Here is a 13882-nt window from a genome sequence, read left to right as displayed (position 1 = left end):
GGTATTTCTTCAGAACAAAAAGGTAGGACTCTGCAACAAAGTTTGTTAAAATCCTTGCAATGCACATAGATCATCCAGGAGAAGATGTTTCCCTTAACAAAAGCAGAACTACACTTTAAATATTAAGATTATTTTAAATTATTAATAAAAGAGTCTATTCCTTAAACACAGAGTATTTTTCTTGGTATGTTTCCTACTTTTGGAACTTCATGATCTCACACAGATGTTTAACATGCTCTCCCACGGTTTTTATGCATAGCGTTTTTTTTCCAGGTGCAAGGTCCTGGGAAACAGGCAAGCCATCAGCCAAGTCACTTACTCAATCAGCCCCAAGAGTTTACTTCCCCAACTAAACAAATATCACCTGGCAAAATGTGTATTAACATGATTGCACATTTGCACACATACTGTGTATGCTGTGAATGATCATTATGGAAGCACAATGGAACACGTTGCTTGTGTTTTAGACAACAGTAGATGCAAGTATAGCACATAAATGTATAAAATATTGCTGCTATAATCACAAAGATAAAGCAATATAAATGTTAACCAAAAGAAAGAGGATAATGTAATACGTCAACCTAAATAAAAAAAGAAAACCACCACCGAGTAAACATGCCCATGTACCTGCACTTCAGTAGTTGGGTGGAGAACAAAAAACACACAAACATTCAGGAAACATTCAACCAGGTTTCACACAGTTTTCTAACTGGATTCCATTGGAAGATTGTGTGAAAGTATATACTGGTTTGCATCAATGAGGACGTAGCTATGCAAAGGCTTACGTCATCCAATGGAATGAATAGCTGAGAAACACATCATATTCTGCAGTGTCATTCTTTACTACTTTGACATTTATTTAAGCCTTGAGAAAAATTTCACAAGCAACAGTATTTTAAAAGGTCAGTCCATTTGAAATTGCCAGCTGCTACCAAAAACTGAAATATCAAACAGCCAATTTCTTATATCTTTAAGGTGCTCTATTGGTAAAATCTCTTGTCAGGTTCCAGGGTCTTCAGACCTGTTGCGGCCATTTTGAAGGATGAATGGATGAATGAATGAAGCTCCCTCCTGCATTTTTTAATCATTTTATTTTATGGTGACTGCCACTGGAACATGCAAAAAAAAAAAAAAAACCACACATACTTCCGTGTGCATGAACAGATTCAGGAATTGGGACAGAAAGATCACTGTATGTTGAAGCATCCAAGAAATACAAAAAGGGGACAGCACAGTGGCCAAGTAGTTAGCACTTTCACCAAGCAGCACTAGGGTCATCGGTTCAAAACCCAACCACGAGACTACCTGCCTGGAGTTTACATGTTCTCCCTGTGCCTGTGTGGGATTCCTCCAGGTACTTTTGTTACCTCCCACACTCCAAAGACATGCTGGTAGGTTAACTGTCTCCTTTCTAACTTGGCCCTAGTATGTGTATGTACTGTATGATTGCGAATTAGGGACCTTCGATTATAAGCTCCTTGGACTGATGTGAATGTACCATATATATGTAAATGTACTGCATAAACGGATGGTGCTGGCCACTAAAATCCAATCCCCAAGGCTCATCCTAGAATTAAAATAAAACTTTTAGATGGGCTGACCATTGAAATCCATCTAAAAATTACAAATAAATAAACCTGAGAGTTTGTAATATCTTTTGGGGGTTCTTTTCATAAGATCTCATAAATCTCCTCAGTTCACGGTCTTTAGACCTGTTGCGAGGATTATGAGGGATCCTCCCTTTTGACTTTTTTTTTTATTATTTTATGGTGAACAGGAGAAGCAGGAACATACAGACTGATTGTGCACACTCAAAAAAACACCTCTCAAGTGGACAAGAACAGAGTCCGGATTTATGGCAGAAAGATCATGAAGCGGCACTTCACCCAAAAGGGGAATTTGCACTCTTCCTCCTCCTGCCCCTTTTCACATTTAGCACTTACCATATTTTTCGCTCCATAAGACGCACTTTTTTCCCCCAAAAAAAGGGGGGAAAATGTCAGTGCGTCTTATGGAGCGAATACAAAGCGGCCGGTCCGGTATTTCTGCCACCACCATGTCAGAATACCGGGTCGGCCGCTCAGCTGTTCTCTCCTGCAGGACCTTACCTGTTCCTCGCTCCAGCGCTGCAGTCTTCCCGCGCTGGCTTCTGTGACAGCCGGGTGCCCACTGCGCATGTGCTGCGCTTTGTGAATGATCCGGTGTCTTCTGGGACACATGGCAGGTCCCAGAAGGCGCCGGGCCATTCACAAAGCGCAGCGCTTCTCGCGCATGCGCAATGGGCACCCGGCTGTCACAGAAGCCGGCCCGGGAAGATGAGGGAAGGACAACTCCGCGGAAGTGGGAGCAGGTACCTGTCAAATTCAGGTACCCGCTCCCCCTCCCTCCCCAGAGGGCCGCAGTCTCTGGTCATCCCCTGCACTGTGTCCGCAGTCTCTGGTCATCCCCTGCACTGTGTCCGCAGTCTCTGGTCATCCCCTGCACTGTGTCCGCAGTCTCTGGTCATCCCCTGCACTGTGTCCGCAGTCTCTGGTCATCCCCTGTACTGTGCCTGCAGTCTCTGGTCATCCCCTGTACTGTGCCTGCAGTCTCTGGTCATCCCCTGTACTGTGTCTGCAGTCTCTGGTCATCCCCTGTACTGTGTCTGCAGTCTCTGGTCATCCCCTGTACTGTGTCTGCAGTCTCTGGTCATCCCCTGTACTGTGTCTGCAGTCTCTGGTCATCTCCTGTACTGTGTCTGCAGTCCATTGGTTCAGAATATTTTTTTTTCTTGTTTTTCGCCTCTAAAGCCTAGGTGCGTCTTATGGTCCGGTGCGTCTTATGGAGCGAAAAATACGGTACTTTCTTTGTGGGGGTGGAGTACCTGATTTTGACAGATACTGCTGCCCCCACTTCCAGTTGGATCACCTCGGTGACCGAAGCAGAAGTTCAGCCCCCTTCCTTCCCCCACAGACCTCTGGGACATCTCAGGGCCCAGAAGACTGCAGGACCATTCAGGTAGCACAGCTCGCGCATGTGCAGTGGACAGCTGGCTGTGAAGCTGAAAGTTGTCATAGCTGGCTACCCACAGTTAGTATGCCAGTGCAAGGGACCAAATCCCGGTGAAGAAAACGGCTGGGTGAGGACAGAGCTAGATCCTCGGACAGGCGAGTATCCTATTATTAAAAGTCAGCAGCTACAGTTTTTCTAGCTGCTGACTTAATTTTTCAACACATGCCTTAATGTTGGAACAGCCAAGAAATACAAGGGCTACCTTTTCCCCTAAGCTCACCCCAAAATTAAAATATAACTTCTGGTTGGTCTGACCATTGCAATCCAACTAGAGGTCACAAATAAGTAAAATGAGAAGTCAAAAAACACATGGCTCATATAAAAGAAGTAAAAAGGGAGGTCCATAGCAAACCAGATAGGATCTGCCAGGTTTCATAAGCTGGCTACAAATGTAAGAACACAACTTATCCGTCTTCTTGGCTCCAAATGCAAATAAATAAGGCTGATGTCCCTTAATGTGGCTGGATTTTTTTTTTAAGCTTGGTGAACGTGTTTGCTAGAGGCAGAAGATTCTTTTTATAATGTTCAGTGTGTCAAAAGAAGCTACAGTTTTTACAGTAGCAGAAACAAAAAAGTGCTTGTTCTAAGCACTTCGTGCTCTTATCAGAGTCATGCAGCTAAACAGAGCCTTACACATTATGACTACAACACATTCAGCTCTGTTATATCGGGGAATATCCTTCTACAAATGACCCATGTGCACACTATATCCATCTACTCAATTATCACAGATAAATGTCATACTGATTACTAATATACAGAAACCATAGCCAAAAACACATACAGATTAAATATCTCTATTATTTATTGCAGGTATTTAATGCTGACACCTTTTACACATTGCTCTACATACTGTACATTAAAGGTTGGGTTCACCTTTAAAAATAAATAATGCACATGTTTTTGCAAGAAATAAAAAAAAAAAAAAAAAGTACATTTACTGTATTTTATACAGGGTGCATCAGTGGATTGTGGGTGTAATATGGCCATAATATGTAACATGTTCCTAAAGGTAAGCCTAACCTTTAAGATCAGTTCATGCCCTCAAGAAGCTTACAATCTAGGATCTCCATTTCATGTACATACTAGAGCCAATTTACCTATCTTTGCTTGCATGGGTTTCTTCTGGATACTCCAGTTTCTTCCCATATTCCAGAGTGATAACATGCAAACTCCATGCAGATAGCGTCCTAACCAAGATTCGAACAGAGGAACCCAATGCAGCAAGGCACTGGGTCACTTTGTTGGTATTCACTAAGGCATTTAATATTGCTTGTCAAATTTTAGAACAATCTGGCAGTGATATTACACTGGGAAATTCAATCCTTCCCAAGCAACTGCAAAACACATTCAGGCATCAGGCCAAAATTAGTTTTCTCCTAGGAAAATGCCCATTTTTTCCTAAGCTGCACCCCCACAACTCATTACTAGTTATTAATAACACTTATGAGGGTTTTTTTTTTTATTGCAGTGTTCCCTTAGAAAAAGTTACTTCACTTACTGCCTCAAGATACAACAGAAAGTCAAAGGAGATCTCTCCAAAGGGATGGAAACTCCCTCAGACAGTTGTCACTATAACGAGTGTGCCCAATAAAAGATATACCCTCTATTCCAGCTCCAGTGACAACTGTGTTTATTCTTTCGTTTTCATTCCCACCGACAGTGGTAAGCAAGACAAACTGAAGGTGAAGACAAAGTCCCCCCTGCGGGAACACAGACGGCAATAAAACCTGACTGATGTCCTTCCTTCCCTACCTTATCAATAAACAAAAGGTTGGTTATCAATGCACTTTAGATGTACTATATTGATACAAAGTTTATTAACTAAAATTCTGAGAAACTGGCAATTTAAAAATGGGCTAATTCTTAAACGTGGCACATTCCATGGGAATATTAAGTACCATGTGTCAAGTGGGAGATATACATTGTTTCAAGGGCCTAACTGTGTTATTAAACAAATTGGAACCCAATAAGGAAGGGGCGTTCGTAGGAGTGCCATGTTCCCGAATACCTATAAGTACTGGTAATTCAATGTGCCAGCAGAAGGAAATGTAGCAGAAGACAGGAAAAGTTAGTGGTTGTAAACCTCAGATGTGAAATATGAACAAAGCACATCCCCCTATAGTGTGTATTTTGTCTCAATCCAAAGCAGTGTCATTGCAGCCTCGTTCCTCTGCTATCAGCAATCACCTCTGCCAAGTTTTCCTGACACCAAGAGAAAATAGTGAAAGGGAAAGGCATAGCTCCAGCCTCAGCTTTGTTCCTGTGTGCTGGGTGGAGGGTTTGTCCCTTTCCTCACATCAGCTCTCAGCTGTTTTCTAGCAGCTCAGACAAACTATAAATTCTGGACTTTGAACAGATGTAGAGAATGGAATACTACAGATAAATAGGTACAACTTATGTAGGAGGATTTGTTTTATCTCTGTGCATCACCTGAAAGGCCAGTTGCTTCACTGGATATATGTAAGGGTTTACAAGTACTTCAAACACCTCCCGCCCGCCATATAAGGAAATGATGGATGGGCGGCGGTTCTCTTGTTCTGGGAGGACATCATATGATGTCCTCCCACTCTAACTGCGTGTGAGCGCAGCACAGCGGTCTGTGGTGCACTGTGTCCCTGGGACAAAGCGGATCACCGAATAGCGGAAAGAGCCAAAGACTTCGGCTCTGTCATGTGATCAGCTGTGTCCAATCACAGCTGATCGCATGTAAATAAGGAAATGCCGATTATCGGCATTTCTCTCCTTATGAGCTGTCACGCTGACAGTTCGTAATGAGAGGAGTACCAGCAATCGGCATTCTTCAGAGGGGACATCTACACTGATCACCAGTGCCCAGATGATCAGTGTAGCCCCATCAGTGCCCCCTGTCAGTGCCCATCAATGCCACCTGTCAGTGCCTACCAGTGCCCATCAATGCCACCTGTCAGTGCCCATCAATGCTGCCTGTCAGTGCCTACCAGTGCCCATCTAAGCTGCCCGTCAGTGCCGCCCAGGAGTGCTGCCTGTCAGGGCCGCTTAACAGTGCCCGTCAGTGCAGCTTAACAGCGCCATATATGAGTACTGCCTTTCAGTGCCCATCAGTGATGTGTCAACGCCCACCAGTAATGCCTGTCAAAATGCTCATCAATGCCACCTGACAGTGCCTCCCCATCAGTGCAGCCTATCAGTGACCATCACCGCAGACTCATTAGCACACATAAGTTAATGAGAAAAACTACTTATTTACAAAATTTTATAATAGAAACCAAGAAAAAAACTTTTATTTTTTTCAAAATTTTCAGTTGTTTTTGGTTTGTTTAGCAAAAAATAAAAAACCCAGAGGTGATTAAATACCATCAAAAGAAAGCTCTATCTGTCTCAAAAAAATTATAAAAATGTCATATGGGTATTGTGTTGCATGACCACGCAATTGTCAGAGTGTGACAGCACTGAAAGCTGAAAATTGGCCTGAGCAGGAAAATGGTTAAAAAGAAGCCTTTTTTTTTTCTTTTCTGTAATCATACTTGCCTAGGTGGATGCAATATCGATCCGATGCTGAATCTGTCCCCTGTTACTTCTAAGACTGAGAACTGAGTGATCAAAGACCAATGACCCCTCAGTTCTTAGTCTTCACTGAGCAGCAAGCCGAGCTGTGTAGGGGGCAGGAGCAGCTGGCTCAGGTGGCAATCTGAGAGGCTGAGCCAGCTGCCAGTCCAGGCATCTGAGTGGATCCCGACTATAAAGAACAAACTGCACTCCTGTGTTTCACAGAAGAAGTAGAGCAAAACAAGCTCTGGCTATACTCCTTTAATGATAGAATCAACTGCCAGATACAGGGAAGGGCAGGGGCTCTGGACATAATGTACAATTATGCACAACATATTTGCACACTATGGTGGACTTGCCTCTAGATTTACCCTGCTCCAGCACTCCATTCTTGACAGTCCATCACAGTCCAGGAGTGAAGTAGGGGCTGGTAGCAGTAAATGCAGAACTTGGCTAGGGAACTCAATGTGTTTGGAAGAAGAGGACTTCTTCACCTTAGATGCTAAAGAGAACAAAGTCTGGCAGAGCAGGCAGTGGGACAGGTTAGGTTTAATATCTCTGTTACAGGGAGCCATTTTAAGTTTTTTTTTTAACCACTTCCTGCCTAGCCAATGTTTTTTTGCTTTTTTAACCACTTCCTGCCCAGCCAATAGGAAAATGATGGCCGGGCAGGACTCTTGTCGATCCGGGTGGACGTCATATGATGTCCTACACGAATAGAGCCTTGAGCGTGCCCGCAGGGACACAGCCGATGACAGATCTGTATACCGGCCCCTTGCCAGTACCACGTGACCTGCTGTGACAAATCACAGCAGGTCACATGACAACGGTAAACAATGGATGGCTTCCTTTCATGCCATCCATTGTATACAATTGTGACACTAGCTGTGATCGGTCACAGTGATCACATGCACAGACTGGGCCAATCACAGCCCATCTGTGTCATGTGATTAGCCGTGGCCAATTAATCAGAGCTAATCACAACAAAAAAACCTGAATGAATGGATTTCATTCAGTTAAATGCTTGCTTATAGCAAAGGAATTCTTTGATATAAGCAATCATTGTGTAGAAAAAAAAATACTGATCACTTCCCCAAAGTAGTACAATGTTACTATGGTAACATTATACTACTTTGGTCATAGTGTATCATGAAAAGAAAATAAAAAAAAGTAAATAATAAATTAAAAATACAATAAAAAATTTTTTTAAAAAAAGTATAATTTGGGGGATTATCTGTACTGTTCTGACATTTTTGGGATTAAGAAATTAGATTGGCCGTCAGTACTTCAGGATTGATCAATTTTCAGATATATCCCATAGTTTGTGAACTCCATAACTTTCCTACAGACTAAATAAATACTGATTTGGGTTTTTTTCACCAAAGAAATGTAGCAGAATACATCTTGGCTTAAATTGGTGAAGAACAGTTATTTATTTGCAAATTTTTATGACAGAAACCAAGAAAAAGAACTTTTTTTTTCTTTATTTTCCGGCTTTTTTGTTAATTTAGCAAAAAATTTAAACTCAATGGTGATTAAATACCACCAAAACAAAGCTCTAGTTGTGTGAACAAAATGCTAAAATATTGTTTGGGTACAGTGTTGCATGACCACGCAATTGTCATTCAAAATGTGAGCACTGAAACCTGAAAATTGGCCTGGGCAGGAAGGGGGTAAAAGTGCAGGTATGAAAGTGGTTAAGTGTCACTTTAAGGCCCCCCCCAAAGATGGTTACACCATGGATTGTACTTTCTGTACTTGGTTAACTGCTAGTGTTTTCTGTGCGCCTTGTTCACACTGCAACGCTGCCTTCAGGTAGATAGCAATGCACTGTGAAAAAATGCAGACATGCAGCATTTTTCTGCAATTTGGCCACAACTCACCTGAAGTCACTGTCTGTTTTGGCATCACAGCATAGGAATGAATGAACTGTCACTTTGACATTTCAATACAGTGGGGAAAAAAAGAAAAATAGATAAACAGTGCCGTGCTTTGTAATAACCAAGGAAAGAAAAAATGTTTTAACTATCTCTCTCTCATTCTGTGGCTGAAGGTGAAAAACCTTCTGTGTGCAGCAGCCCCTTCAGCACCCCTTAATACTTACCTGAGCCCCATCGTGATCCAGCAATGTGCACGAGAGCCTCGGCTCTCCAGGCACTCTCTCCTCAGTGGTTGAGCCATTGATTCTAGCTCCTGTCAATTATAGCCAGTGAGCCAATGAGGAGAGAAAGGGGTGGGGCCGAGCTGTGGCTCTGTGTGTCAATGGACACAAAGCAGCAGCTCGGGAGCGAGCCTGCTTGGGTGCCCCCATAGCTAGCTGCTTGCTCTGAGGGCACTAGCAGGAGGGAAAGGCCAGGAGCACCAGTGGGTGACCCGAGAAGAGGGGGATCGGGGTAGCTCTGTGCAAAACCATTGCACAGAGCAGGTAAGTATACACATGGATGTTGTTTAAAGAAATGCCTTTAATATCAATTTAACTTGCATCATATACAGAAATAAGCTGATAAGTAGGAAAAGAAGCAGGCAGCCATGAGTTGAAACTCTGTTCAGCTGCTCAGACTTTAGAAAGAAAACCCCCGGACACAACAAGAATGTCTTACCTGGAAATCAGACGGGCTGCTGCTAATCTGGTTTACATTTGGCAAAGAGCCACCATAGTACTGAGCTCGGGATTGTGCCAATCGCAACTGTTGAGACTTCTGAAACTGAACCTGAAAAGCCAAAAAGCAGGTTGTTAAAAAGGGACATTCACAAAAAGTAAAAGCTGAGCAGACAAATTAGATTGCTTAGTACACAACAAGCACTAGAACAACAGGACTACGAAGGTAACGGATCACAATATTAGCGGTTATAACAATGGATTTTACCATCTTTAAAATGCCTGCTTTCCAATTTGGAACAAACTGTATTTTCTGCACAGCAGTGAGAAATCTAAAGACAGTAAAAGCTTTGATCATTGAAATCAGACCTTTTATCAGTTTGTTTAGTCATCTTTTCCAGTAATTATTGTATGAGATCAGTGCCGAGCTTTCTACTAAAATGTCATCCACCAGAGCCAACCTTTAAGGCCTAGGCTAGAGGACCTGCCTATCAGCCTTTGTATGAGCAAGTCCAGACTTTCTCTTTCCGGCTTTCTCTACACAGCACACCACAATATGGACTGAGACATCAGAGAACTAAAATAAATGGGTTATATACAGCAACAATGACACAAGGGGTTTTCTGGACATTAGGACAAGCTCAAATTTTTGTGGTGTTCCCAGTTGTCAGCGAAGCCAATTTTCTGTCCAGAGCCTGTAAAAATGTTCTTTAAAAGTAGACCTGCACCCTCTTAAATGACTTTGCATTATTTTCCTTTTTTTGAGGGTCTCAGCCCTGCACATCCAGCTTTCTTTCCAGGCATCAACAGCAGGGCTCTTACTTTACTTTCCATTCATCGTGCATCAGCATCAGAGGTTGGTCATCAGCTCTGAGGAAAGGGATTCGTCCCTGAAACGCGTCAGCCATTTGACCGCACTGACAGTGAGAACACCTTGCCCGCCGTTGTGGCCATTGTCATTTTTCTATGCTTTTTAGATACATGCTTCGTCTGTGAGTATGTTTTTATGATTTAATTCCTACAATAAACCTTGGATAATGCACTAGGTGTGTGCGCCAGCTGTTTTCTCTCTATCCAGTGGCTGATTTCCCCGTCTGAGGAGGGCTGCACCCCTGAAGCATTTCCTTTGGTTGTCGCTGTCCTGGTACCCTTGGCTTCCCTTCTGGCTGTGCATATCCTGAGGCGCTGGAGAGTACATACGACATCCAGCTTTCTTGCCTAGGTGAGAATGATGCCCCCTCCCAAAGCATTCTGGGTTGTCACGCTTCCATTAAGGTCAATCACTGCCATGTCATTGGGGTTCACCTCAAAGAACTTGGAGTAGACAGCCGGCTCCCTGATAACATGAGAAGAGAAGATGGTGCAGCACCGGACCAGGATGCTGTAATGGAGCAGAGTGGGACAAGGCATACTGTGATGGGGAAGTAGCTTACACTGGACAATGTTGGATTTGTTGGGTGTGTGTGTATGTTTTTGGAGGACACCCACTGGTAACAATGAAAAGCAATGAGGGAATGTTCCTCTTTAACCACCTCCCGTCCGGCCGTTGTATATAAACGGCCGGACGGTGGCACTGCAGGGTCAGGTGGCTGTTTATAAACAGCCTCCCTGCACCCTGCTTGTGCTCACTCCCCGGGGGAGCACAGCACCGCGGTCCGGTGCCTGCTGTGTCCTCCGGACACAGTGGAACACCGATCGTCGGAAGGGACCTCTGTACGAGGTCCCGATCATGTGATCACTGATTGGCTAATCAGTGATCACATGCAGAGTAGTAAGCAAGATGTCACTTGTGACATCATTGCTTACTACGTGTGAAGTCTGTGAATGATCACAGAGGTCACATGGTACAAGGCTATTCACAACAGCCTTGTACCATGTGACAAGCTGTGACCAATCACAGCTCACTCAGTAGTTCTCAATGGCTGCAAGAATGCAGCTAGAGAGAAGGAGAAATTATTGCTTTTACATCCTTTATGCGTGTAAAAGCAATCAGTGTAAGAAAAAAAATCTTCATCGCCCCCCCCCCCCCCACAAGTAGTACAGTGTCACCATGGTGACACTGTACTGCTAGGGTGACAGTATGTAAAAAATAAAAAATAAAAATATTAAAAATTTTAAAAAAATGTTTAAAAATTACAATTTTTGGTAATAAACCAATTTGAGTTATTTTTTTTTCCTAAAAATATAAAAAACGGAATAAATTTTGGCCAAGATTTATGATGAAATACTATTTATTTGCAAAATTTTATAAGAAAAACACTTTTTTTTTTTCAACATTTTTGGACTTTTTAATTTACATAGCAAAAAAAATAAAAATTCCAGTGGTGAATAAATACCACCAAAATAAAGCTTTATCGGTCTCAAAAAAAATGCTAAAAAATTCATATGGGTACAGTGTTGCAATTGTCATTCAAAGTGTGATAGCACTGAAAGCTGAAAATTGGCCTGGACAGGAAGGGGGTGAAAGGGGGTGGAAGTGGTTAACAGAATCCTATAGAATGAGTAGATTATTCCATGACTATATGAGAACACAGGCTGCTCTTCCAGACATCAAGACTCACTCAATGTGAAGTTTTGGAAAATGAAAGTAGAATTTAGTTGCTGCAGACAAGAACAGTTTTTTCGACAAATTAAGAACAGGTTTTAATCACCTCTATAAATGACATTCAACACCTTCAAGCATACTGAATAAAGCCAAATGGGGCAGTTCACACAGATATAATTAGCACAACAATTATCTCGTTCTTTATAACAGACAATGATTATTATTCACATTACTGTATATCTGTGTGAACTGACCTAATATGAGCACACAGCCAACCAGCACGGGTACACAGAGAGATGGAGGTCTAGCTGATATTAATAAATCATGGAAGTATCAGTGTGGGGTATTGCCTATTTGTTATTTCTTATTACCTGCCAAAGTTCTGTTAAAATAGGTCATACTACTAAAATACATGCTCAGCTCTATGGTATAAACAATGTTCAGCACAATCTCTGCTGAAACCTATTTACAAAGAAACTGCACACATTTCACATTCGTTTAAAATGTATGTCAAGCTAAAACCTGTTCCTATGACTTTGCAGAAAATTGGGATGTCCCATCGCTTTCTGTACTGAAGGCAATGTTCTTCAGGACCAGTAAGAGCGGCTCTAACCAGTAGGGACACAAATAGCAGTTAAAACTAGATATATGGTCATATCCCTCTATGTTGTGTACTTGTCTCAATTTAGAGTGTCAAGTGCCACTTCTGTCTGCTGCCTTGTTCCTCTGCTATCTGTACGAGTCACTTCTGACGGGTTTTCCTGACACAAAGAAAAAATGGTGACATGGGAGGGAGCTCCAGCACATAGCCTGTGATCAATAGTCTCAGCTCTGTTCCTGTGTACTGTGTGAAGGGGGCACATTATGCTCATCCATCCATGCAAATATCCAGAGATCCATGATCAGTGCTCATATTGGTCAGTGGGTGAGCCTTAAGTCAGCAGTGATCAGATAAGTTTGGATCCATGTATGGGCAGGGAAGTTGTACAAACGTTGGTTGACCAATTGACTTCTGTATAACCACCCAGTAACATTTTCCCTGCTCCAGTCGAGCTGCAGCCTGCAAGGCCGATCAGTGCATTCTGATGAAAGGGAAGTCTCTCCACTGTCAGACTACAATAGCTCAATGAGGAACAATCGGGGAAATTGTTTTTTTTTTTTAAATAGACTAATCTCAGATGTATGACTATTTACAACCACCTGTCCATAGATCAACATTGAATGTCGGTTCAAGTCTGCCTGAAACACTGGCAGGGGGATCTGATCGAAACAAGGGATAAAAAGGGGCTTTAGTGACAAATTGCACCTAGAATCAGAGGAGCCCGCAGAGGATATTTATGATTACAAAGTTTGTAGAGGATTTTTAGGAGACTGGAGAGTATTCTTACTTCTGTGAGGTTTAGCAGTAATAGTGTATGCACAGAAACGCTCTGTGTATGTGCAGATGTGCCCTAGGTCTCTGCTAGGTCACAAAGATCTGGCAGAGACTTTTTGGCACATCTGCAAATGTGTGGGAACAGTAAAGATGGCGGCACAGATAAGAGGTGGGGATGGGAATACAGCATCGCAGGGGGTGATATTCCACTTTAAGGGGTCCAACCATGAAGGCCTTGTAGGTCACAGTACTGGATAATATACACTTACAGTCACTTTAAGTATACCTTTTGCTCAGTGCCAAGAAAATATCCCCCACACCATTTCACCACCACCAGCAGTCTGAAACGTTGATACAAAGTAGAATGGATCCATGCTTTCATGTTGTTTACGCCAAATTCTGATCCCACCATCTCAATGTCACCCATTCCCCTTTGACATCAACAAGGTATTTTTGCCCACACAACTGGATATTTTCTCTTTTTCAGACCATTCTCTGGAAACCATAGAGATGGTTATGCGTGAAAATCTCAGTAGATCAGCAGTTTTTGAAATAATCAGACCAGCCAGTCTGGCACCAACAACCATGACATGTTCAAAGTCTCCTGAGTCCACTTTCTTCCCGATACTCGGTTTGAACTTCAGTAAAGTCGTCTTTACCACGTCTCGATGCCTAAATGCATTGAGTTGCTGCCATGTGATTGGCTGAGTAGCAATTTGTGTTACCAAACAATTGAACCGGTGTACCTAATAAAGTGGCCAAAGAGTGTATACTTGTCTAATCT

At 42.6% G+C, this 13882-nt stretch overlaps 1 protein-coding gene across 2 annotated transcripts in view; it reads right to left on the bottom strand.

The window, feature by feature from the left end:
* Nucleotides 1–13882, bottom strand: part of LOC149462779 (CREB-regulated transcription coactivator 3-like) — a 191787-nt gene that overhangs the window by 140421 nt on the left and 37484 nt on the right. For both annotated transcript variants that reach the window (XM_089676403.1, XM_089676404.1), the window contains exon 2: nt 9180–9290. In XM_089676403.1, the coding sequence (XP_089532529.1) occupies nt 9180–9290 (111 nt within the window). The remainder of the gene's footprint in view (nt 1–9179; nt 9291–13882) is intronic.

This window comes from Staurois parvus, unplaced genomic scaffold (assembly GCF_062004578.1).
Source record: "Staurois parvus isolate SC_StPar_1 unplaced genomic scaffold, SC_StPar_1.0 ptg000168l, whole genome shotgun sequence".
In the NCBI taxonomy this organism is placed as follows: domain Eukaryota; kingdom Metazoa; phylum Chordata; class Amphibia; order Anura; family Ranidae; genus Staurois; species Staurois parvus.
The sequence above is the reverse complement of the archived record's forward strand: the minus strand, read 5'-3'. Positions and strand labels throughout refer to the sequence as shown.